This window comes from Phytophthora ramorum (assembly GCF_020800215.1).
Source record: "Phytophthora ramorum isolate Pr-102 chromosome Unknown Phyram_PR-102_s0021, whole genome shotgun sequence".
In the NCBI taxonomy this organism is placed as follows: Eukaryota; Oomycota; class Peronosporomycetes; order Peronosporales; family Peronosporaceae; genus Phytophthora; species Phytophthora ramorum.
Genome location: NW_027150667.1, coordinates 708,087 through 732,547, shown reverse-complemented (window position 1 = coordinate 732,547; position 24,461 = coordinate 708,087). Strand labels below are relative to the sequence as shown.

At 53.7% G+C, this 24,461-nt stretch overlaps 9 protein-coding genes across 9 annotated transcripts; 3 read left to right on the top strand and 6 right to left on the bottom strand.

Annotated features, from left to right (window-relative positions):
* Positions 1-1,408: 1,408 nt before the first annotated feature.
* On the bottom strand, positions 1,409-2,266 carry KRP23_14569 (uncharacterized protein; the record flags this gene model as incomplete). The annotated part of the gene is made up of 1 exon (XM_067885406.1): positions 1,409-2,266. The coding sequence occupies one exon, from the start codon at positions 2,264-2,266 to the stop codon at positions 1,409-1,411; it is 858 nt and encodes a 285-aa protein (XP_067737584.1).
* A 408-nt stretch (positions 2,267-2,674) lies between these two features.
* KRP23_14568 (uncharacterized protein) lies at positions 2,675-3,205 on the bottom strand (the record flags this gene model as incomplete). The annotated part of the gene is made up of 1 exon (XM_067885405.1): positions 2,675-3,205. One exon carries the CDS (start codon positions 3,203-3,205, stop codon positions 2,675-2,677), a length of 531 nt encoding a protein of 176 aa, XP_067737583.1.
* A 6,707-nt stretch (positions 3,206-9,912) lies between these two features.
* KRP23_14567 (uncharacterized protein) lies at positions 9,913-10,779 on the top strand (the record flags this gene model as incomplete). Its single annotated transcript, XM_067885404.1, has 1 exon — positions 9,913-10,779. One exon carries the CDS (start codon positions 9,913-9,915, stop codon positions 10,777-10,779), a length of 867 nt encoding a protein of 288 aa, XP_067737582.1.
* Positions 10,780-11,118: 339 nt separating this feature from the next.
* Positions 11,119-14,063, top strand: KRP23_14566 (Actin-histidine N-methyltransferase; the record flags this gene model as incomplete). Its single annotated transcript, XM_067885403.1, has 3 exons — positions 11,119-11,449; positions 11,514-11,580; positions 11,642-14,063. The coding sequence occupies 3 exons, from the start codon at positions 11,119-11,121 to the stop codon at positions 14,061-14,063; spliced, it is 2,820 nt and encodes a 939-aa protein (XP_067737581.1).
* Positions 14,064-14,204: 141 nt separating this feature from the next.
* On the bottom strand, positions 14,205-15,225 carry KRP23_14565 (60S ribosomal protein L18a; the record flags this gene model as incomplete). The annotated part of the gene is made up of 3 exons (XM_067885402.1): positions 14,205-14,549; positions 14,959-15,138; positions 15,220-15,225. 3 exons carry the CDS (start codon positions 15,223-15,225, stop codon positions 14,205-14,207), a joined length of 531 nt encoding a protein of 176 aa, XP_067737580.1.
* A 243-nt stretch (positions 15,226-15,468) lies between these two features.
* KRP23_14564 (putative ankyrin repeat protein R863) lies at positions 15,469-17,086 on the top strand (the record flags this gene model as incomplete). The annotated part of the gene is made up of 3 exons (XM_067885401.1): positions 15,469-16,304; positions 16,397-17,010; positions 17,061-17,086. 3 exons carry the CDS (start codon positions 15,469-15,471, stop codon positions 17,084-17,086), a joined length of 1,476 nt encoding a protein of 491 aa, XP_067737579.1.
* Positions 17,087-19,192: 2,106 nt separating this feature from the next.
* On the bottom strand, positions 19,193-20,087 carry KRP23_14563 (Secreted RxLR effector protein 124; the record flags this gene model as incomplete). The annotated part of the gene is made up of 2 exons (XM_067885400.1): positions 19,193-19,207; positions 19,299-20,087. 2 exons carry the CDS (start codon positions 20,085-20,087, stop codon positions 19,193-19,195), a joined length of 804 nt encoding a protein of 267 aa, XP_067737578.1.
* Positions 20,088-20,487: 400 nt separating this feature from the next.
* On the bottom strand, positions 20,488-22,455 carry KRP23_14562 (Secreted RxLR effector protein 124; the record flags this gene model as incomplete). Its single annotated transcript, XM_067885398.1, has 2 exons — positions 20,488-20,717; positions 21,753-22,455. 2 exons carry the CDS (start codon positions 22,453-22,455, stop codon positions 20,488-20,490), a joined length of 933 nt encoding a protein of 310 aa, XP_067737577.1.
* A 130-nt stretch (positions 22,456-22,585) lies between these two features.
* Positions 22,586-24,418, bottom strand: KRP23_14561 (Secreted RxLR effector protein 124; the record flags this gene model as incomplete). The annotated part of the gene is made up of 2 exons (XM_067885397.1): positions 22,586-22,810; positions 23,819-24,418. The coding sequence occupies 2 exons, from the start codon at positions 24,416-24,418 to the stop codon at positions 22,586-22,588; spliced, it is 825 nt and encodes a 274-aa protein (XP_067737576.1).
* Between the last annotated feature and the right edge of the window lie 43 nt (positions 24,419-24,461).

Sequence of the window (24,461 nt, the reverse complement as noted above, 5' to 3'; positions counted from 1 at the left end):
GATACGATTCTGGTGCTAGCTTCAGTGTATCCTCTAAAGCAACAGTAAAAGTCTATGCTCATGTGGACATGTTCAACAGGCAGGGTTCACCCAGCAGTTCTGATGCTTGACATTTTCTCAATCTCTTGGCTTCTTGTACAGCCGCAAGATAGCAACGAAGAGAGTTCTTCTGACTAAGCGATTCCGGGTACTTCTCGGAGTATATCACTTGAAGTACACCAGTAGAAAATGTAGCTGTATCAACATAAGATATCTCCAAATCGACTGACCTTTTTAGGCACGCTCAAGTTACAAGTCATATGAATGCTCACTACGAACAAGAACAAGATGAAAGGAATACTCTTGAAAGCATGGATGCACTCGTGGTTGGAAAATGAAGGGAGGCTGTAAAAGCGCAATTCAAGTCGGTGCACACCAGCTTTTACGAGCGTTTGTCAAATGGAAACAAAGATGACCACAACTTTTTCGGAAGCTTCAGCACTCCTGGCATTGCTCATCATGTTAGGCATGGCACCGGTTCAACAGACATGGATCATTCATGCAATTATACTTTTTGACGTGACCAGGAAGTGAGAAGTTGCTGAGGGTCTCCTACTAGAAAAGCGATTCTCGGGCTCATTAAGTGCGAACGGTTTAGCGAGACGTATCATGCCGTGGACTGAGAAACAGTTAAAGTACATTTGATAAAACACTTTCCTGTACCAAAGCGCCCACCCGTGAATCCAGAGCTTGTTCAGCATGGCATCTCCGTCGACGCCATCGCAGAGAGATATTCGAAGTATCTTGGTGTTGTCATCCATCTTTAACCTGGTGATGCGTATCGAAGACTTCGTAGTTGTATTTTGTCAGTCACACAAACGCAAGTGGGCTGAATCTACTGCTGTCCGTGTGGATGCTTAGGATACTTTCGACCTGAAGCATCTAAGTAGCTTCTTGGTAATATCGTCTACAGTAGACAGCCAACATATCTTCACTCTGCGACGCATTTGACTCTGGCTGCAAGCTTACTGAGAGCTAATCCATTCCTGGCCATGCTTCCAAGCTGTTGAAAATGAGGTCGTGGATTTGTTTCCACTTCAAGTAGAAACCCCATTGCAACGATCTGATTAATCAGTGCCATGAAAGATGTGAGCTCTGCCAGCAAGAAATGAATCAGAATTGGTCGGAATTCACTGCCCTACTCATGAGTTTGATCTAGATTCAATTGACTTAGTTCTGGCTGCCTCGAGAACGTGAAGCAAATGACCGAGCTACACTACCAAAGCGCACTCAAATGTTTAGAAGTATATCGCATGCTGTCGAAGTCAAGGGAAATAAGATGAAATAAAGAGAGCTACTTACTTCACCGCAGGTGTGTCGACATTCCTACGTGTTGGCAATCACTGCAGTAGTAGCGTTGAGAGTTGGTTTAGTGGTCTTCGGTGGCATGCTTGGACTTCAGCTTGGCACCTTGCTTGTAATCGTGTGGACGCTGCTGCTGCTGCTGTTCTGTCTGATCCTCGCCCAAGCTGCGAGTCTTCTGCTGGACAACATCCGAGATTTTGCCCGTAGTAGTCGACTTGGAGGTGGTCGGAGAAGGAGTCACCTTCGAGCTGCTAGCCTTCGTAGGCACGGGAGTCTTGTCTTTGCTGGTTGTCGCAGCAGGAGTAGTCTTAGGCTTGACCGTCTTGGGGGTGGGAGTCTTCGGCTTGGTAGTGGAGGGGACAGGCGTCGCCTTCGTAGCAGCCGGTGTCACCTTCGGTTTGGTCAGGGTCTGGGCTGGCGTGTGCTTTGAGGTACTCGAGGTCGTCGTCGAAGCAGGGGTCGCCTTTGGCTTCGTCTTAGTCGGAGCTGGGGTCAGCTTCGGTTTGTTGTGTGGTGTGGTTGGAGCGGGCGTCGCCTTCGTAGTTGTAGCTGCAGGAGTGACCTTCGAGCTGCTCGTGGTGGTTGTTGCCGGAGTCACGGGGGCCTGACCAAGAGTCCGTTGAATCGAGACAATGCCATCGGCTCCAAGAAGAGCTGGGTGTGCACGCTTGTCATTTTTTTGGGGATCGTCGTGGTGCGGGTGCTTCTGCTTGCCGTTGTGGATGGGGCCCTGCTTGGGTGTGTCCATCGACCGCAGAGCGCGGTGCGATTTGGAGTCGGGGATCGACTGGAACGAGTACGAGTGGTTATTCATATGGGTGTGCCTTGTGACGGGGTTCTGACCGGCGTGAACGCCAGGAGTACCGGGTGCTGCAACAGCGAGTAGAGCCGCAGCTGCGAGGATCGAGTACGAAGCCTTCATGCTGGTGGCGTGGACTTGGTTAAGCGTGCGAGGTCGAAGGTTAATCCGAATGTGAGCAGACTGAAGCCCGCGATGCCGGGCCATTCCACTTGAGATGATCTCGCGTAGACGGCATCGAGGGTGCTTCGAGCACCGTGATGCCAATTATTGATCATTGGCACTAGAGCTAATCGCCCAGAAGATATGTCTTGTTTTCCCTTGATGGTTAAGGATTGTTCAATTAGTTTGCGCTCGTGAACTCCACGTCATGGGTGAAATGGCATCCAAAACGAGAAGGTACGGAAGTTGACATTTGGTTCTCATTCACTTGGTTTACGTTTGGCTGTTCTAAAACAAGCTCCAACGATCAAATACCAAAAACCGAGGTGTCGAAAAGCTTGGTCTATCGTGCAGTTAATGAGCGAAAACCTAAGCGGCAGCGTTGGCTGCAGCACGAATTGATTCCCCCCGCTTGAACTCTCTGAACCATTGGTAAAACTGCGTAATCTTTGAAGACTCCTCCTTGGGCAGTGTCTTGACAAGTTGTTTCAGCCTTTGCATGGTGACCTGGTTCTCAAATAGCTGATTGAACATGCTCATGTTTTCCTTGTTTTTCCCGTTGGTGATGATCTTCATGATGGCGTCATCGGTCACCTTCGACTTGGCGACGTTCTCCACCACATCATCGAGCACTTTGATATTGGGAATAGTTCGCTCCTCATCCTCCGTGTCGTCCTCTGACTCCTCGTTCTCCAAGTCGTCCTCTGACTCCTCGTCCTCTTCCGTAACCTTGTAACGTCTGAGGAATCTTTTCGTGGTGGCCGCCTGGGCTGCATCGATGGACTGAATCGTGTCGGACGTGGTCATCTGCGAGAGTTTCGTGTTGTCCGCGTCCGTAGCAGCCGAGACGGTGGCCAGAAGAGTGGTCGCGGCCACAAGGAGCAAGTAGCACGCGCGCATTTTGCAATTCGTCTGGGAAGATGCCGCGAGAAAGTAGGCCGCTTGAGAGCTTAAGAGCAAGTTCTGGAATGAGTCAATAGAATGCCTTGAAACTGAAAGTCTCTTGCTCACGTCTCCGACTCCGAGTCCGAGCATGCATTCGGAGCCTCCTGTTGGGCACATCTCAAAGCATTCCCGTTCTCACAAACCGATTTCTGTGTAAACCTTATCGCACCAAGTGAAATATTAGATCTAAACACACCGTGTTGTTTGATTAAATCGCACTTTGAATATGGTCCGCACTGCCCAAAACGAGGTATGTACTCAACTGTACGCGATGTTTGTAAACTATTGACACGTCCGAATCGGATGGTGGGGATCTTACGATGTGCTCGGGATATAGTTTTAGATTTGCGTGTTTACTTACTATAATAGAATGCAATGCTGGCATTACATTTTGTATATTAGTAGCATTGCCAGTGATCAAGCAATGAAAGAGGCGGTTCAGGGATTGCATCGTGGGATGTGACTTCACTGGCGAGTGGGCTCCAGTGCCCCAGTAGAAGCAATTTTCAATGTCTGAACATGCAACCTCAGACATCGATGATTGATTGAATCATAATACATAACTTCATGCAAACTGTGGGGCCGCGGCAACTCGTACGTTTGCGGTACATTTACGAAGGAAACCCGTGTTTGGAGGTACCGTACAGGTGCATGTACACTTACAACCCCACGCTGCAATGCACAATGCAAACCACATGGATCCAATGAAGCCGATATATCACACTGTCACTGGTGCCGCGACGATAACTGCTCGTAATCAACAATGTACCATACGTGAACTGTACCGGTACAGTGTACCGTACACCAAGCCTTGGACGAACATGCGGGTAGGGGAACAAAAAAAAAGGTGAAAAACGCTTCCACGAAAAAGAGGGAACATGAAAAACGTGATTTTCGTGTTCTCCTCGCTAAAGTGCGAGAACAACGAACATTTTTGCGAGCTTCCCTCCCGATATTCGTTCTCGCGCATTTCGTATTTATGCGGATCTGGCGTGTTCGTATCCTACGCGTTGGATTGGCTGAAAATCGCACGATCTTCCACAGCCGCACTGAAATTTATCGAGCTCACTCGCGAAGATATCCTCTGCCCAAGAAGCGGCCTGCGTTCGCATGTGCTGAGCCTCCGACGCGCTCGAAGTGCAGCCGACAGACTCGTGATCACACCAGGGACCCTGAGCACCGCAAGTCTATGCTCGTGACCACCACACGGACCACGGCACCTTCCAGCACACGGATCAAGTCAAGGACTTCAGGAGAAGGTCAGAGGACTCCGCCTGAAGCAGCAGTACATGGACTAAATCCACCTGTGACCCACACTCGTGGCCACCGCAGGGACTCACTGTGCCTCCAGCCTCAGCTTTAGTCCTCGGACTTCAGGTCAGAGGCTCCGCCGCCAAGCATCGAGCTCACAGCGCAGCCGACAAGACTAGAGACCGCATCGGGGACTTACTTCACACTCGTGACATCTGCAGGGACCCACGACACCTCCAGCCAACGCGTGACGATGACAGAGCCACCTTCTGTGGTCCTCCAAGCAGTGAAAGAGGTCCAGGCCCTTGGACCCTTCGAGTTGGTGCCTCCACGACCAAAGGAGACTTCGTACATATTCAAGTGGGGGGTTCGTGTCAAGTACATCGAGAACGAGAAGGAGGTCTTCGCGTGGGCTTGTTTGGCCGACGAGGCGTGTCGGACGTCAGGAAAAAACCTGTTCAAGCTCTATGCTGGCAAAACGACCATGGCCGTGAAGCACCTCCAGAAGATACACAACGTTGGCTCGCCGAAAACAAAGATAGCGACCGTCAAGAAGCGCAAACACGACCATGATTACAACCACCTGTCATCGTCCGCCCTGTACTCAAACAACCCAACCCGGCTAAACGTGCTGATGACCACTCTCATGATCATCAACCATAACTTGACGTTTCGTATGGTGGAGTACGAAGAGGCAAGACTAATCCAAGCGCTACTCTATAAGGACGAGATGAAGGCCAAGATAACTACAAAGCAGGTGAAGGAATCTATCGTGGAGCTGTATTCTTCAACACGCAAGGAGATCACTAACTACCTCCAAGAGAACCGAGAGGACTACCCGAACTTTACGCTCGTGGCAGATTTTTGGACTTGCAAAACAACGCAAGACAAATTTCTTGGGTTGCGGGTTTACCTGGTGGACAAGGCCTGGGAGTACAAGTCCATTCTCTTGGGAACGAGAAAGTTCAACCCCGCATATGGAGATCGTGATGGCGGCATTGTCAAGCCCTTCAAAGGGTGGTTGAAGCACATGCTCGAGGACTTTGGCTTAGCGACGAGCGATTTCTACGGGGCTACGAGCGACTCGGGGGGTGACGTGAAATCGATGCTGTGCAAAGAACTCAATCTGCACTGGGAGTGGTGCTTCGCACACATGGCCCACGCAGCTACAAAGTCATCATGTGGTGTAAATGGAGCTGCTAGTGCTGCAGCTAACCCGGAGATGGCGGACTTAATCTCACGGATGGTAAGAACAATATTTCAGGTCAAGGTCGTGTCTGTCACTGGGAGCTTATTTGCAGAGCTCTGTAAGTCTAAGACTCAGGGTGCCTCCACGCGACTTGTTGGATATTCTACTTCACGTTTCCTGAGCATGACGCGTTCATTGGAGAGAGTTCTTGAGAAGTGGCCAGCAATAACTGCGTGGTATGAAGAGCGAGCTCGTAAAGCACTTCGTGCCAACCAGCCACCACCAGAGTTCCCGTTGGCTAATCGCCATGACGACTTGGTTCATGTGTTGTCTGTGCTGAAGCAAATCGGTGAGATCAAGCGAACATGTCAAGCAGAGCATCCTGTTCAAGTCGACGTGCTCGTACAGTTGTATATGATGCGTATTCACGACCTCGACCCTGATCAGCCTTTGCCACACTACCTATCAACCGACAAAAATCCTCGTTGGATTCCTGCAAGTGACCTTACACCACTGGCTGCGGATGTACGGAGACTATTGCGGAGAGCATTGGACGAACGCTTCTTCAGCAGATATTACAACGACAAGCAATTCCACAAGTGTCAATTTGTATTTGAAATGCAGTTGAAACTCCACCCTATCTTCAAACGAACGGAGAGGAGCCTCGATCGTGCAGTGATTTTGTCGTGCCGTCAGCATGGCAAAAGCGGAAGGGATGCTGTGACCAGGAAGAATGATGTGAGCGCCAAAATCCGCTGCAACTTATTGGACTTACTTAAGGCAGTAAGTGAACCCGCGGACGTCTCTGAATTTGAACCACCTGCACCTGTTGTGCAAGTCAGTCGACTGGAAGCAGAATTTGCGCCGAGATCAAGCCGACCACCAACCTTTAGCCGGCAGGATCGACGCGCAGAAGAGGAACTTGGTCGATGGCTGGAAGATCCTGTCGACATTGCACGAAAAGAGGACTACACACCAAATGAATCAGTACTTGAGTTTTGGCAAAGACTTGAGCACCAAGGCGACTACCGTATCATACCGAAAGCTGTGAGAGTGCTGTTCTCAATACCAGTATCTTCGTGCCAGATTGAGCGTGATTTTGGTGTAAGCGGGCAGATGGTAACTACACAGCGCACGACATTAGCCGAGCACAACATCGATATGTGCTCATTCCTGAACAGAAACAGCGACTTCGTTGATTTATTGCAGTGTGAGGAGATCCCAAAGGGACAGCATCACTTGCACACACCTACAAGCTTCATCTTCCCCGTCGCTGAAGAAATGGACTATGACCTGGACGAGATGACAAGCGACCTTCTGGCCGACTTCGCTTCTAGTATGTCACTACCTGACGACTTCGAGGAAACGAAATCGGAATTGTGAATGTAGTAAGAAATTGACAAGATGACTAGTGAGTGAATTCACACACGTATTACGTTATGCTTTCCGTTAAGCATCTCTCGTAGCCACGCTTACCTTGCCCGGCCAGCTGCACTTAGACAACGCTGCCACATTCACGTTCCACTGCTCGACAAGTAGTGTTGGGCTGTCTGCTCCGCTCTCATTTGCACTTGAAGCTGAAGGCCTAACACGAGTACACTTTGCGCCACCTGTTTGTGTGCTCGCGCTCGATGATGTGTGCGGCGTGCAGGAGCTCGAGCGCGTCCTCGAAGTGACTGCAACCGCACAAGGCCGGTAGATGTCGGACGAAGTGGTGGCGAATATCCTTGGTACTCCTAGGTTTGTGACGAAGCACGAGTCCCCGCTACCACTGCCGCGGTTGGCCTCACAACCGCCACCCTGTTCGATATGCACCGCTCGGGTGATGTCGTCAGTGACGAACTAGCTCCTTGTAGTGTCTGTGGCGATTGATCCTCTGTCTGTGTCGCAGCAATTGACGCCAACGTAATGTGAACTATCGCCACCATGTGTGGCTGATCCCTCTCCAACGCTGCATGCACCTTTGACTCATCATCAAGATTGCTTGGACGGCGACTCTCTCTATTAGGCAGTTGAACAGGAGAGACAGGTCGTGGTGCGTGTCGGTAGGATTTCTCCCATGCCTCTAGCATCCTCATCTCGAATTCACTATCTCCATCAGAGTCGCTGCCACTGTCGCCGTCGTTGCTCCAGTCGGGCTCGTAGCGTGTCGTTCGGATTCTCTGGCGCTCGTCTACAGGCGTCAGCTCACGCACACCCTCCTTAATCGTCTTGCAGATGGCATCAACAGCTGACTGCAAGCTGTGTTCAATGCTGTATTGGGAAGCTTCGGGCTGCTCGGCTGGTCCACCTTCGTGTCGCACCGCGTCGTCACCAGACTGGGATTCCTTGCTCTGCAGAGTGTTGATACACCGATCCACGTCCTTCTTCGCGTCATCACCAGCGGCGCCGATCTCTCCGTCAGCAGCGGCGTCGTGAATCTCCCCGTCGTCGATGTCGCCGTCGATCTCCACATCGTCCTGAGCAGCAGCTTGAGATCGAGCAGCAGCTTGAGATCGAGCAGCAGCTTGAGCGCGAGCTTGAGCGCGAGTTAGCACCATCGTCGGGAAGACTGCAATATTCTCCCGCCTCTCCAAGATCTTAATAAATTACCGTTTGACTAATAGCCAATCGCAGAAAAAATCATTTCTGCCAACCAGACCGGCGAGAAGCGAACACATCCCACTGTGCAGTGCACACGCCAGCATATTCCCCTGCAAAAACCGATATTACGGACGAAGGTCCAAAACCTCGAGAACAATATTCTTGAGGTTTTTTACCTCCCCACTTCGTTCCACGAACAGTGTTCTTCCAATATTCGTCCAAGGCTTGCCGTACACTGTCAACCGTATGTAATCTGTATGAACAAAGAGCACCTCACATACCGGTAACCTCCAGTTCCCAGCCCTCAGCCCCCAGCATTTCCCCATCTCAAGTTAATGAATCGAATTTTCCCCAACATTTCCCCATGCCCCCATCCCGTTCTGCGCGATCGCCCTCCCCGGAAGACCCCACCATTATTGCGAGAAGCAATAGTGCTACTCCGAGCTTCTCAATGCCACCCACGGAGTCTCTCTACGCGGAGAACGCTCGCTGCGCATGTACAACCTCCAGGACACAAACGGCTTACCACAGCTATCGCCGCAGCATTGTTGCATGGATTCATGCGACTAAGACGGATTCTGCGAGGTACTTTGACTCTACGGTGAAATTGACGTCAATGTATGTACGCCGAAAGATTTTGAGGCGTTTTTTCTAGCTAAGATGAGCGACCCTGAAAAAGCTCTCAAGGTTACAACCCTCAGCGGCTATCGAAGTGCTATTAAAGACACCTTCCGGCAGAAGAAACTGCCACTTGCTGTCGCCTACATTGATGACATGAAGACATTTTTCGCCGGTCTGAAGCGCATCGAAGCTGAGCGCAACCAGGGAGGAGCAGGCACAGGTGATCTATCTCAAGGAGGAAGCGGCAAACCTATTCAGAGTGGCGAATTATCCGAATAGTTTAGACAGCAGACACACGATGACAACGGCCCCTGTTCGTAAACGACGAAGCTCTTACGACCAAGTAGCAAAAACCGAATTGTCGAAAGGCTTGGTCTATCATCGACTATACGGCTATGCGGATCCCAGGCACCGCGCAGCTCTCAGCAGAAAACAACATGTTGGTGTCAGGGTATCATTACTGAAGCATACGCCGCGAATGACGTGGAAAAACGGGGATAAACTTACTCGACTTAGTCACAACACCGCTCCGCGAACGCGGAATTAAGTGCGGATGAGGTCAAAATCGTGGTGGGCAACAGGTCATTGTACCGGTAAGCTTACTATCGTATTTAGGACCGGAGCTGCGGCAACGGGCAAATGCAAGATCCAACAAACGGTGGTAACCTTACCCAACGTAAACGAAATGAATGAAATTTTCAGTGAAAACCAATGAATGAGAACCAAATGTCAACTTCCGTACCTTCTCGTTTTGGATGCCATTTCACCCATGACGTGGAGTTCACGAGCGCAAACTAATTGAACAATCCTTAACCATCAAGGGAAAACAAGACATATCTTCTGGGCGATTAGCTCTAGTGCCAATGATCAATAATTGGCATCACGGTGCTCGAAGCACCCTCGATGCCGTCTACGCGAGATCATCTCAAGTGGAATGGCCCGGCATCGCGGGCTTCAGTCTGCTCACATTCGGATTAACCTTCGACCTCGCACGCTTAACCAAGTCCACGCCACCAGCATGAAGGCTTCGTACTCGATCCTCGCAGCTGCGGCTCTACTCGCTGTTGCAGCACCCGGTACTCCTGGCGTTCACGCCGGTCAGAACCCCGTCACAAGGCACACCCATATGAATAACCACTCGTACTCGTTCCAGTCGATCCCCGACTCCAAATCGCACCGCGCTCTGCGGTCGATGGACACACCCAAGCAGGGCCCCATCCACAACGGCAAGCAGAAGCACCCGCACCACGACGATCCCCAAAAAAATGACAAGCGTGCACACCCAGCTCTTCTTGGAGCCGATGGCATTGTCTCGATTCAACGGACTCTTGGTCAGGCCCCCGTGACTCCGGCAACAACCACCACGAGCAGCTCGAAGGTCACTCCTGCAGCTACAACTACGAAGGCGACGCCCGCTCCAACCACACCACACAACAAACCGAAGCTGACCCCAGCTCCGACTAAGACGAAGCCAAAGGCGACCCCTGCTTCGACGACGACCTCGAGTACCTCAAAGCACACGCCAGCCCAGACCCTGACCAAACCGAAGGTGACACCGGCTGCTACGAAGGCGACGCCTGTCCCCTCCACTACCAAGCCGAAGACTCCCACCCCCAAGACGGTCAAGCCTAAGACTACTCCTGCTGCGACAACCAGCAAAGACAAGACTCCCGTGCCTACGAAGGCTAGCAGCTCGAAGGTGACTCCTTCTCCGACCACCTCCAAGTCGACTACTACGGGCAACATCTCGGACGTTGTCCAGCAGAAGGCTCGCAACTTGGGCGAGGATCAGACAGAACAGCAGCAGCAGCAGCGTCCACACGATTACAAGCAAGGTGCCAAGCCGAAGTCCAAGAACGGAGGGAAGCACCATAAGCAAATGTGAAATCTCTGTGATGATGTGGATGGCTGCCGATTCAACGGAATATCGACAATTAGGGCGAAACATCGCGAAGGAGTGACTCACTTGCTATTCACTTTCACAATGTTCGGTACAGTAGCAATATCCTTTGGTAACCTGCTGGCAAATACTTTCTTTTTTTTAAGTGTTTATTAGACGCCCATTTGGCGGGCGCTCCCTTGCTTGGAACAAATTTTGCGGATTCGGGGTTGCATCAATCCGGATAAATACAGCTAGTCAGCACTTTATCCGGTCGCACTTAGCGATGGTCAATCAAGAAAGATCCTCTCGAACCGTCACAATCAGATCTACCGCCCACTCAACATGCGCAAGCGTCCAAGTTCCATCGCCGCCAACGCTTCCGTTGCTGCTATCGACAAGAAAGATGCAGCTCAGCTCAAGAAAAATGCATTAATTGACAAGAAAATGCTGTCGAAAACCGGCAACTCGAGCGTCCTCCTCTCCATTTCGAGTCTCTTGATCCTGCTGGCCGGTCTTTTGCTGCTGCGTTCTCCGCTGTTCAATGCGTCGAACATCGTTGTTCATTCCTTATCAGAAGAAGAAAAAGTTGCAGAATTCGTGGACTGGTTCCAAGCTGCGGGTGGCACCGTCAGCGAAAAAATCTCAATTGAGACGTTCCCCGAAATGGGCAGAGGTGAGCTATGTGTTATTGAACGGTGCATTGGTCCGCGTGGGTCTAACTGCAATGGTGAGAATAGGTGTTGTGGTGTTGGAGACGATGAAGGAGGAGGACAAGCTGCTGTTTGTGCCGAAGAACCTCATCATGTAAGAATGGGGGGATTTATCTGCTGCAGCGGTAGTTTCTGACATGTTTGTGGAAATTCAGTTGCTATGATACCATCGCACAGGAGTGGAGCTCGCAACCAAAGCTGAGGAAGAAGTTGACAAAGCTGAAGGCTGATCAAGAAGAGCTGCTGACGGCATTCTTGCTTCTGGAGCAAGCAAAGGGCCCAGCATCACGATGGGCTTCATACTTGCAGCTACTGCCGCCGTTTTCGTCGCGAAATGAGGTCGCGTCGCCACTGTTGTTTGCAAGTGACGCTGATGTGGAGGCTTTGCAGGACGAACGAATGATCAAGGCTGCCAGGACGGAGCGACTGCTAGCCAAGAAGGCGCATGGTCGATTCAAGCGATTGTTTCGCTCTTTTGTTGATGAAGCCACTTTGGAGCTGTCGCCATACGTCTGGGCCCGCTTCCTCATTAACTCACGTGCGTTTTCGATCCAAGGCCAGCGAGTCCTGGTACCGTTTGGGGACATCTTCAACGGGGAACCGGACAACGAAGCTCGTCAGCCTGACAACGGACAGCGATTCCTGCAGTTTCACGATCTTCAGTCCGATGGAATGACAATCCGAGCCGATCGTGGCGCGCTCAAAGGAGAACAACTTTTCGAGGACTACGGCGACAACAACAACTACGTGTATTTCCTGCATCATGGCTTCCTTATGGGCGACAAGGGCTTTGATTGCGCTGCTTTTCGTCTCCCGTCCCTCACCGATGCCTATACACAGGATGGAGAAGACGAGTCGCCGGACGAAACATTAGCTCAGAAGTTGAGAGTCCTGACGCGTGTAAGGGTTGAAGACGCTCCTCTGGTGTGCATTTCTCGTACTGGGAAGCTGGAGGAACCCGGTTTGGCGCGGATTTACACAGCCGTGTACAACATGGATACTGAACAAGCTGCAGCATGTGACGATGCAAGGGCCTTTTCGGACTGCTTTCCACCAGAATTAATGTCAAATTTGGATGATCAACCTCGACAAGAAGAAGCTGCCATCATGTTTCATGCAATCCGTCGGCAACTGGAGTACTATCCAACTACTATCGAAGAAGATCGCCGCAGTTTTGACAAACTAAGTGTTGCTACTTCACCGTTTGGCAGCCGCACTCACGCTGTGGCATTTCGATTGAGTCGAAAACAAATTTTGCTAGAAGCCCAAGCAATGTTGGAGCAACGAGTGCAGCATCTCAGGGAGGGGCTTGAAGATGTTGGCAGGGATCGGCCGCTTAATCATGAGCAAGGACAGGAACTTGACGAAGATGATGCTGGGAGCACTAAACTCGAGCGATTCAAGCAATGGGTAGCTCGTCATCGTTTCCCGATTAACCATCTCGAGCTGCGATACGTCAGCGAAGCTGTCGGCTATGGGACTTTTGCTGCCAAGCCACTTACCAGGGGCGATGCCTATTTGAGTGTTCCGGTGCAAGCTGTCATGAATGCGCACTCTGCTCTGCAGTCGCCCTGGGTTCGGCGAACCACGCACGGACTTGAAAAGGAGCGTGCTAATGTCTCCAGAGAGGAAACGCTGCTTCTCCTTCACCTTGTGGAGGAAACGTTCGGCCCCAACCACGTCCACTCCCACTGGAAGCCGTACCTGGACATGCTTCCCGTTCTGGACGACCAAGCCAGCGCGTTGGGTTCGCCTCTCTTTTACGAGGAAGGTGGAGAGCAGCTCAAGTCTCTAGAAGGCACTGATCTGCTGCTTCTCGTCACGAATTATCGCCAGCGAGTCGCTCAGGCGTACGTCCTTCTCTCAGACTCCCTCAAGGCATCAGCCTCGGATGAAACATCAACGTGGCTCACCCAGCGACGATTCCTTTGGGCCAACGCGATGCTGGACTCCCGTAGCATTTGGTGGGGCAGTCAGCGACACCTCGTGCCGCTTCTTGACATGGTCAACTGCCAGGAGCTCCACTCAGAGCACAAGCCGCATCACACGAACCTCGATTCCTCTGGTCGCCACGCGGTCACGAAGGCGTCTTGGGAATTTGAAGCTGGCCAGGAAGTCGTCGAGAACTACGCCCAGCCCAACTACATTTACCTGCTGTATCACGGCTTCGTGCTGGACGCCAACAGCCACGACTGCGCCCACTTCCACTTCGAGCTACCAGCTCCAGCACGACAGCGAGAGCTGGCAGGCTTACTGCAAAGCCTCCAAGTGTACTCGTGGACGCCCGATGTATGCGTGTCCCCAGAAGCTCAACAGGACGTCGTGAGGTTCGCGAAAATCGCGCTCTTGGTGTCCAGCCCGAACGAGGCTTTGCAGTTGCTCACAACTTCAGCCCAGTCTGCACCATCGCAGGCGATTTCGTCCGCCTTGGAGGCTGTGAACGCGCGTTTGAGCCGCTTACAAGCTGCAGAAGCACAGACCTCCAGCCAAGACTTCAGAACTCAATCAATCCGCCACTACCGCCAGCAACAGCTCGATCACCTGGCAGCTCTACGCAACACTCTTCAAGCCCCATAATCGACAAAGCAGCAAAAGGTTCAGGTCGAAAAACTCCCATCTTTCGATTGCATTAACCTTCAAGCTGACTGTCTTAGACTAGATTGCTAGCTGCAAAAGAATAGTCTTGCAACACGGCACGACAGCGACTCAACAAGCTGCTTAACCACGGAAGGTGCACGGGCGCGAGGCCTTGAAGACCGAGTTGAGGTGCTTCTCGGGGGCGCGCGGGAGGCGGTGCGAGAGCGGGAACGAGATCTTGGAGTCGTGGTACTGCTTCAGGCCGTGCTTCTGCGTGTCCTTGGCGGCCACGATGGCCGTGCGCATGATCTGGATCGAGCGAGGGCGGGCGCGGTGGCGGCCAGCCAGCTCCGCGTACATCTGCTCCACAGCCTTGCACAGGGTCAGGTCACGGTACTCCTTGTACATGTTGTGGGTGCCGCTGCGCGAGTTGTAGCGGATCCAGACGCCGTAGTTCTTGACGATGCGGCGGTTCTTCTCCGTGAGCTGCACAGTAATAAACAAAATAAAGGTTAGTGAAATGACTAGTGGGAGGTATTTGCGCAAAATGGACGGAAGCAGCGCTTCCTTCGTCCCGCGAAATGTGTCGTGTGTTGTTCAGGTTGGGCTTACGTGCAAAACCCCTCATTTTGGTCCAATCCAAGAGAGCTAAACAACGGATCACACCGCGATCTCACCAGCGACAAAGCGGTTTGCAAGCTGGAGTGGAGATGGGCATGAGGGCGCGCCAAACTCCACTCTCGTGGCAGGCAAGCACTTGTACAAGGTCGCTAGGAGGCTGACGCACACCTTGTGACAGGGTGGTCAGGACGAGTCGTCCTCTCTCAGAAGGTATTTAACTTCTGAGAGGATTTGCGCGAAAACATTCCTCTTCGCTTCAGACGCGCAGACGAACCTCGTTGACGTCCAGGATCTCGCCCGTCGTCTTCTTCATCTTCTTCATCTGGTGCAGGAAGTACCAGAAGCGCGACTGAGCCAGCACCGGGTTGGGCGCGAACAGCTTCATGCGGTAGGCCGGCGGGTTCGGCTCCTTCTCGGTGGGGGCCTTGCGGCCAACAACTTGGAACTGACGGATCTGCCAACGCAAAAACACCACACACAAACGGTGAGTCTAATCTGTTGCGCATAAAGTGTTGCGCAAAAGTCGGCCACATACCGGCATGGTTCTGGTTGAGGGAGTCTTCCGGGGAATGAAGTTTTTGCGAAGGCTAGTTACTTTTTGCGGGTCGGCTGGTTTACTGGCGGAGGAGAGCCCGCCGACTTTTAGCCAATGAGTGACTGGATTGGATGTCAAACCCGGGTTTGAATGCGAAACCCGCGAGTTGAACGTGGGTGATTGGATAATATCCACCACCTGTGGAACCAATAGCAAGCCGTCACGAACTGACGAACTCAATTTGCAAGGATGCTGCTGGTTGTGACGCTGCTCTTCCGCTCCAAGCCCGAGTTTAGCGCGCTCTCTCATGTGATTGATGCGGTGTCGCTGTATGTGGATGCGTCGGTGCAGTTGCCGCTTGCAAAAGCATGCAAATTCGGGTCCTTGACGCTCTTGAACCGGATCTGGGACTGCAAACTGGATTTGGAGGCGAAAGCAAACGCGTCCTGGTCCATTCGCGGTCTTTTACGCTCTGAGCCTTGGTACCAGTCCTTCCAGGCCAATGCGTCGCTCGTGGAGGCCGTAAAACGCCGAGACTTGGACATTGTCCGGTGGATTTTTGCTCATTTCCCAGAGTTTTGGGTCCTCGAGGACGCCGTGGAGGAAGCTGCAGCTGCAGGCGACATGGAGATTTTACGATATTTTTTAGAGAAAGACATTAATTCGGCTGGCAGTGAAGTGCCGGACGATGCGTCGGAACCGTATCACGTTATTTGTTGGGGTAGTCGGGACATGGCGAGGGCGGCTGCAGCAGGACACGCAGATGTGGTCGCGTGGCTCCAGACGACGGAGGAACAAGACCAAAGAGATGGCGTGGCAACGATGAAAGCTGCAGTTACCAGTGGAGACATTCAGTTTGTGGAGTTAGTACAGCGGATAACACGCATCCCCCCTCCGCAGTGCACAGTGGGCGCTGCTTCTCGTGGACATCTCCAACTCTTGCAATGGCTGGACGATCAGTTTTGCATGGATACTGGGACGCTGCTAAAGGCAGCTGAGAATGGGCATCTAAACGTCGTGCGCTGGCTTATTGAGCAAGATTGGAGCAATGAGGATCTCGAGCGTGAGGATGAAGCGGACCAATGGTACGATTGGGACAGGAGAAATTCCGATATTTCACATCCAGTGAAGTGCCGGACGATGCGTCGGAACCGTATCACGTTATTTGTTGGGGTAGTCGGGACATGGCGAGGGCGGCTGCAGCAGGACACGCAGATGTGGTCTCGTGGCTCCAGACGACGGAGGAACAAGACCAAAGAGATGGCGTGGCAACGATGAAAGCTGCAGTTACCAGTGGAGACATTCAGTTTGTGGAGTTAGTACAGCGGATAACACGCATCCCCCCTCCGCAGTGCACAGTGGGCGCTGCTTCTCGTGGACATCTCCAACTCTTGCAATGGCTGGACGATCAGTTTTGCATGGATACTGGGACGCTGCTAAAGGCAGCTGAGAATGGGCATCTAAACGTCGTGCGCTGGCTTATTGAGCAAGATTGGAGCAATGAGGATCTCGAGCGTGAGGATGAAGCGGACCAATGGTACGATTGGGACAGGAGAAATTCCGATATTTCACATCCAACGCATGCTACCAGCGTCGGAGGTGAAGCGAGTCTTGCGATTCACGCAGCTGCCGTGAATGGGCACTTGGAAGTTGCCAAGTACCTCCACGCTCGAGTCGATACACCTCTAGACGAAGAAGATGAAAAGCTGGAAAGTCGACGATTGAACAAGACGATAAAAAAGCTGAAGAGGCGACTTGGGGAGAACGACGAGGCAATGGAAACAGTATCAGGTACGACGATGTTGATGGCCGCAAGAAACGGGTTTATTGACGTCGTGCAGTGGCTCTATACCGAATTTCACATTGACCCTACGATTGACCTCTTTGGAGGCGCCGAATACGGCAAGGAAAAGGAGTTTACTGCCATGGATTTTGCAGCAATCAACGGTCACTTGGAGATTCTTCAGTATCTACATGAGATTGGAAAGTCTTTTCAACCGTGCATCAAGCGAAAGCGAAAGCGCTCCGATAGTCTCGATTCAGCGCTCGATGTTTTATTCGAACCAAAGCCGTTGGAAGAAACTACCGCACCATCGTGCACTACTCGAGCGATGGATGGTGCAGCAGCTCACGGACACTTGGATATCGTTCGCTGGCTTCACGAGAACCGAACAGAAGGCTGTACGACTGCTGCAATCGATGTTGCGGCACGGAACGGTCACTTGGAAACTGTGCAATGGCTCCACTCGAACCGAGGCGAGGGCTGCACGGAAGAGGCGATGGATGGCGCAGCGACTGGTGGTCACTTGTCAGTGGTGAAGTGGTTACACGAAAGTAGAAGCGAAGGCTGCTCAACGAAAGCGATGGATGGAGCGGCAAGTGGTGGCCACCTAGAGGTCGTGAAGTGGTTGAATAAAAATCGGTCGGAAGGGTGCACGGTTGGTGCGATGGATGGTGCTGCCGCTTGTGGCGCCTTGGAGGTCGTAAAGTGGCTGAGTCGAAACCGAACCGAAGGTTGTACGACTGCAGCACTGGACGAAGCTGCTCGAGGTGGTCATATCCGAGTCATTCGGTGGCTGCATGATAATCGCACGGAAGGCTGCACGACTGCGGCAATGGACAACGCGGCCTTGTCTGGGGAGTTCGAAGTGGTTTTGCTTTTGCATAAATTGAGAGCTGAAGGACTCACAACAAGTGAAGGACGGGTAACATCCTGGATACCGAATTTGAGAGACTGGATCGCTGAGAAATATCCCGAGGCCGAGCTGGAACCAGAATGAACAAATAGTATTGTTGTTACGGAAATGGTGCTGGCCCAGACTTCATGCATCTGGTATGTGGAGCATTCGACGCGGGTGGCCGTCAAGATCTTCATCTTGGTTGGTAGCAAGTTGTGGGGCTCACTCCGAAGTGCACGCAACAAAATCAACGGACGCTCGCGAGCACATCAATAGGGACCCCACACGCACGCACCGCTTTCAAAGAGCGACTGCTTCATGATTCTCGGTGAACGTATGTGCAATATTAGGCGCTGTCGAGCAATACAATATTCACGGCTCAATCTACGATGTGCACTCCCACCAGACAGAGACCTCATTATGATGCGCCAACCAAAGTTTGACACTGCTGCACCACTCGTTGAAGCGCCAGTCGGAAAGTGCCACCTCAAACTCGCAGCCGTGCAAATTGTCGGCGTAGTTTGTGATCAGCCACTGCATCAGCTCCAGCGGAAGTCGAATGATGGAGTTTCGGTGGAATACGAAGCCCTCCGAGCGGTGAGACTCGAGGAACAGCGCAATCTCGAAGTGAGCTCCAAGAATCGCTTGGGTCATCGCAGCGATCGTGCAGCCCTCTTCGCGGTTCTCATGAAGCCATTTCACGACTGCCAAATGGCCATTCGCGGCGGCCTTGTCCATCGCATCCGTTGAACAGCCTTCATTCCGGTGGTCATGGAGCCATTTGACGATCTCGAAGTGTCCATTTTCAGCAGCCATATCCATGGCCTTGGTAGAGCAGCCTTCGCTTCGGTGCTCATGAAACCATTTCACCACGTGGAGGTGTCCGTTGCTCGCAGCTGAGTCCATCGCGACTGATGTACAGCCTTCGCTTCTGTTTGCCTGAAGCCACTGGATAACGTGCAAATGGCCGTTCTCAGCAGCCGTGTCCATCGCTACGTGTGTGCATCCTTCACGTCGGTGATCGTGCAGCCATCTTACGACTTCCAAGTGGCCCCGACTAGCGGCAGCATTCATCGCTGAGTTCGTGCAGCCTTCGCTTCGGTGTTCATGCAGCCATTGCACGACGTCGAGATGTCCTCCAAGAGCCGCTCCGTCCATGGCTTGCTCGGAACAGCCTTCTGCGCGATGCTCATGCAACCACTTGACGCCGTCAAGCTGCCCATGCATGGCAGCGCTGTCCAAAACGGCGGCGCGGCCATGCTTATATCCGTTCTCGTGCAGCCATTTGACCACATTCAAGTGTCCGTTGTCTGCAGCATGCCACACAGTCGGCGAAAACGGCACTCGCAGCTCGTCATGGAGCCACTGGACGATTTCGAGATGGCCACTCCACGCTGCCACTTGCAACGTGTAAAACCCTGGTCCGCCGATGGAGCGAGAGCGCAAGTACTGCAAGAACGACAAAGCTCCATCCTTGGCAGGTAGGTCCCAGTCGATCCAGGGTCCGATCAAACTACAGTTCTCCAGGATCCAGCGCGCAGTTTGCCACTGTTTATTCGTCTGTGCACTCCACAGCGCGTCCTCAGCACTCGCGTGGCACTCCTTGACCAGCCATTCCACGACTTCCACGTTGCCTACTGCCGCCGCAGCTTCCACCACCTTCTTCAGACTGTCTTTGTGGGGAGCCGCGTGCTCACGAAGCCACTCGACCACTTGCGAGTGCTTATTCAGCAGAGCTCCACACATCTCCGTGCAGCCCCAGTAGCCCCTCTCTCGATGGCTGTCAAACAGCCACTGCAGAATATGAAGGTGTCCATTTGCAGCAGCTGCAGCCACCGTCTTGGTCAGATACTTCTTGGGCTTGTAGCTCTCCACGAGCCACTTGACCGCCTGTAAATCTCCAGCAGCGGCTGCGATCTCCACCGTCCGGTTGAATTGAGACCGTCGATAGAACGGATCCATGTCCTCCAGTGGTTCACGAGCAGCGACGTACTGCATGAACCGGAGACTGCCCGTGCGTTTGTAGACTTCGTCGGCCTTCTTGCCAGCCGAGAAATCGTCCAGCAGCGCGTTGATGGCGAGTAGTACGTGAGGTACCTCGACACTCAAGCAGTGACGACTCAGTACTCGAACGTTCGTTAGCAGTGGCAAGTCGCACGTGGTGGGCACTGTAGAGACCATAGCGAACATGGTTTGGGGGCTTGAGTAGGAGCAGGAAAATTGCGTTGTGATCGATCATCGACGTTAGCAGCCTCACCCACCGTAAAACTCAGCGGAGACGTTACAGTTGACGTGATGGGACGCGACCGCCCATGTTGAAGTTAGTGTAGCCATGTCTCTATGCCGCATAAACGTCGAGATGATGTAGATCAGCATCATTATTGGCAAAGCTGCCCGCGAGGTAAACATGCCTAGCATCGGAGCGTATGGGGATGCACATTATCTTCCCTGGCCTATAGCTATGCCTAGGACGGCCGGATCGAGTCGGTCCCGCCTCAGAGTCTGCCAGAAGTGTGACATCGGCTTGTCTCCGAGTCGCAGCACCCAGCAAGTCAAAAAAGAGTTCTCAAGAAAAAAAAATGCTTGGAAGTTAAGCCTGGTCGAGGCGAAGCGAGGCGGACTCGCAGGCCCACCACGTGGACGCGTCGTACTCGCGCGCTTGTTGCAGGTTCATCTTGGCGCACCACTCATTGAAGCGCCAGTCCGACGTCGGCACCTCGAACTCGCAGCCGTCGACTTTGGCCGCGTAGTTGTGCAGAAGCCACTGCGTGAGCTCGACGCACGAATGGCGCATGAAGGTCGTCCCCAGAAAAGAGAAATCTTCGGGGCGGTGGGCATGGAGAAACAGCACCACGTCAAAGTGTGCTCGCATCAGAGCTCGCGTCATTGCAATCGCGGTCGATCCTTCGCGTCGATTTTGCTGCAGCCACCGCACAACGTTCAGATGGCCGTTTGCAGCAGCTTCATCGATCGCCCCCACGGTGCAACCCTCGGTGCGGTTACCGTGCAGCCACTTCACGACGGCGAGTTGGCCGTTCTTGGCGGCGTTGTCCATCGCTTTGTTGATACAACCCTCGGTTCTATTGGAGTGCAACCATTTCACGACGTCGAGGTGGCCACCTAAAGCTGCCCAATCCATCGCCCACGTTGTACACCCCTCCGTTCTGTTGGTGTGGAGCCATTTCACAACCTCCAGATGCCCATTGCGAGCGGCCCAGTCCATTGCGGACGTCGTACAGCCAACACTACGATGCTCATGGAACCATTGAACCATTTCGAGGTGGCCCTCGCGAGCAGCGCCATCCATCGCAGATGTCGTGCAGTTTGCATTCAAATGCTCATGCAAGTACTTGACGATGTCAAGCCTGCCGCTGGTAGCAGCGTCGTCTAGCACCCCAAAGCATTGGTCTGTGTGGTGAATGTGGAGCCATTTGACGACGTCGAGATGACCACTTCGTGCCGCGCAATTCATAGCTGCGGTGCCGCTTGCCTGAATTCCATGTTCATACAGCCACTGGACAAGCTCAAGATGGCCATGATCTGCAGCGATAGAAAGCGTAGCATCATCGCAGCCTTCGCAACCATGTTGATGAAACCACTCAACTACGTCCAGATGACCATTCTGCGCCGCCTTACGCATCGCATCGGGGTTCAGCGTCACGCCCAGCTCTTCATACAGCCATTTCACCACGTCCAGTTGACCGGTCCAAGCCGCCGACTGCAACGTAAAATATCCCGGACTGCCGATCGACTGAGCGTGCAAAAACTTCAAAAAGGCCAACGCGCCGTCCTTGGCTGGCTGGTCCCAGTTGACCCACGGCATCAGCAGCTCGCCGTTCTCCAAGATCCACTGACTCGTTTCCCACTGACGGTTGCTCATGGCATTCGACAGCGCACTGCGGACGCTCACCTTGTACTCGTCATGGAGCCACTTGACAATGTCCAAATACCCCGCGCCCGCCGCAGCATCCATCACTTCCGTCCTGCACTCCGTCCTCGGAACCGCGTGCGTTCGAAGCCACTGCGCCACTTCACCATGGTTGTTCGTCAAGGCGCCACACAGCTCTGTGTTCCCCCAGTAGCCTCTGTCGTGATGCGTCTCGAACAGCCACTTCAGCAGCGGCAAGTGTCCATTGGTCGCAGCCGCAGCCACGGCCTTCGTCAGGAACTCGCTCGGCAGGTAGCTCTCCATGAGCCACCGTAGCGACGCCAGGTCGCCCCGACTGGCCGCCATCTCCGTGGCAGCATTGAACAGCCAGCGTCGATAGAACGGGTTCATCTCTTGCGGATCTTCACGCGCAGCAACATACTGCATGAACCCCAAGCTGCTCGTGCGTCTGTAGGCATCGACGATGGTGCAGTCGGCCGAGAAGTCATCCAGGAAATCGTTCACACGATACACGACGTGCGGAAGCTCTCCATCCAGCAGGTAATAGCTCGATACGATGCGAACACTAGTAAGAACTGGCAAGTTAGTTCTCATGGCAGTGGTGGCGACTTCGAAGGCGATCCGCGAATGCACGTGAGCAGACGCGAGCCGAGCGTAACAGCCATCCATTGGCTGACTACTTCAACGTCCTCCTTGATCTGCAACCGCCACACTCGCTGGTTGCTGGATACCAGGTAGTATCTACACTCATTATTTACAAGTTAGTCTCTCCGCTAGGTTTGCTACTATACACGAGCCTCTAGCCTTGTGCGAGAGGATTCGCCTCGCCCATGAAAGCCTCGCGCTCGTCGGCTCCAGCCTCCACCTTGAGCCAGTGGAGGATGTAGAACTTGCCGAGCGCGTAGATTCGAAGACGGTCGCGTCCGAGTTGCTCTCGATGGTTGGTGAATAGCCACATGAGGATCTCCAGCTCGCCTGCAGCTGTAGCGTTGACGAATGCTTTGGCGGAGCAGCCCTCCACACGCTGGTAGTGGAGAAAGAAGACTACGTCAAAATGGCCGCCACTTGCTGCACGATCAATAGCAGCAACAGTACACCCTTCCTTGCGCTTTGTGTGCAGCCACTGCACTACGTCAAGATGCCCACCAGCGGCAGCGTTGTCCATCGCAGCGGCAGTGCAGCCTTCTTTACGATACTCGTGCAGCCATCGCACGACATCGAGGTGCCCTCCAGCGGCGGCGCTATCCATCGCACTTGTTGTGCATCCTTCCGTTCTGTAAATATGCAGCCATTGGACGATTCCTAGGTGCCCGTTGGTGGCAGCGAGGTCCATAGCGTCGGTCGTGCAGCCTTCGACACGGTTTGCATGCAGCCACCGCACGACAGCCAGATGTCCGTTCCTCGCTGCCAAGTTCATCGCTGCTGGCGTGCAGCCCTCCGTCCTGTTCCGGTGCAACCACTGAACGAGCTGCAAGTGATTCGATCGAGCTGCTCCATCCATCGCTGCTGCAGTGCACCCTTCTGTCCTATTTCCATGCAGCCATCGCGCCACTGCAAGATGCCCATTAGCCGCTGCGCCATCCATCGCGCGCTCCGTGCATCCCTCTGCGCGATTCGCGTCAAGCCACTGAACAACGGTCAGATGGCCATACTTCGCCGCGCCGTCCATCGCTTCAGTGGTGCATCCTTCATCACGATTGCAGTGCAGCCACTGCACAATCTCCAAGTGGCCGGCCGTGGCCGCAACGTTCATGGCGTCGCTCGTGCAGCCTTCTCGTCGATGCCGATGCAACCACTGCACCACCTGCAAATGTCCACCCGCCGCCGCCTTATTCATCGCGCCTGGAGTCGCGTACCCGGAGTGGTCCTGCAGCCATTGCAGCACGTCCAGGTGTCCTCCAGCCGCCGCGTCGTCCATGGAGATGGAGGACGAGCTGGAGCTGAACAAGTTGGTCCGCAGCCACGCGAGCACGGCCAAGTGTCCGCCACTGGCCGCCAGCACCGCCGCGTAGGGCGACCACTCTCCGCGCACTTCGCAGAGCCACGTCACCATGTCCAAGTCGCCGTTCCTCGCCGCTTCCTCCAGCGTCACGAAGAACATGTGCGTCGGCGGCGGCGCCGTGTGGTCGTGCAGCCACTGCGCCACATGCAGGTGGCCGTGCTTGCCCGCGAAAAAGAGCTCGCGCGCGCCCCAGAACACGGTAAGCTCCCGTCGCCTGCTCTTGGTCAGCAGCCACTCGAGCACTTGCAGCTGTCCGTGCTTGGCGGCCTCTTCGACGGTGGCGGTCACGCGACAGGCCGGGAACATGTCGACGAGCCACTTCAGCGCCGTCAGGTCTCCTCTGCGCGCCGCGGCCGCCGCCGCGCGCGTGAACTCCCATTGGCGGTAGAAGCCGTCGCGTTGCCGCTGGGCGCGGAGCGAGCGGCAGTCGGCGGCGGCGTCGGCCGCGCGGTGGGCAGCGATGCGGTTGAGCAGCCGGAGTGACACGGTGTCGCTGCGGCAGGCCGAGGCGATGGTCCACTGGGCCGAGAAGTCGAGGAAGCTGCTCACCGCCGCCGTCACGTGCTTTAATGGCGCCAGACGAGGCTGCGCGCGACACACGACGGCGGCCGACGTGAGCGGCGCGGCCATGGCGACGTGTGCCAAAGTGATATCAGTCCGACCTGCCGAGCGG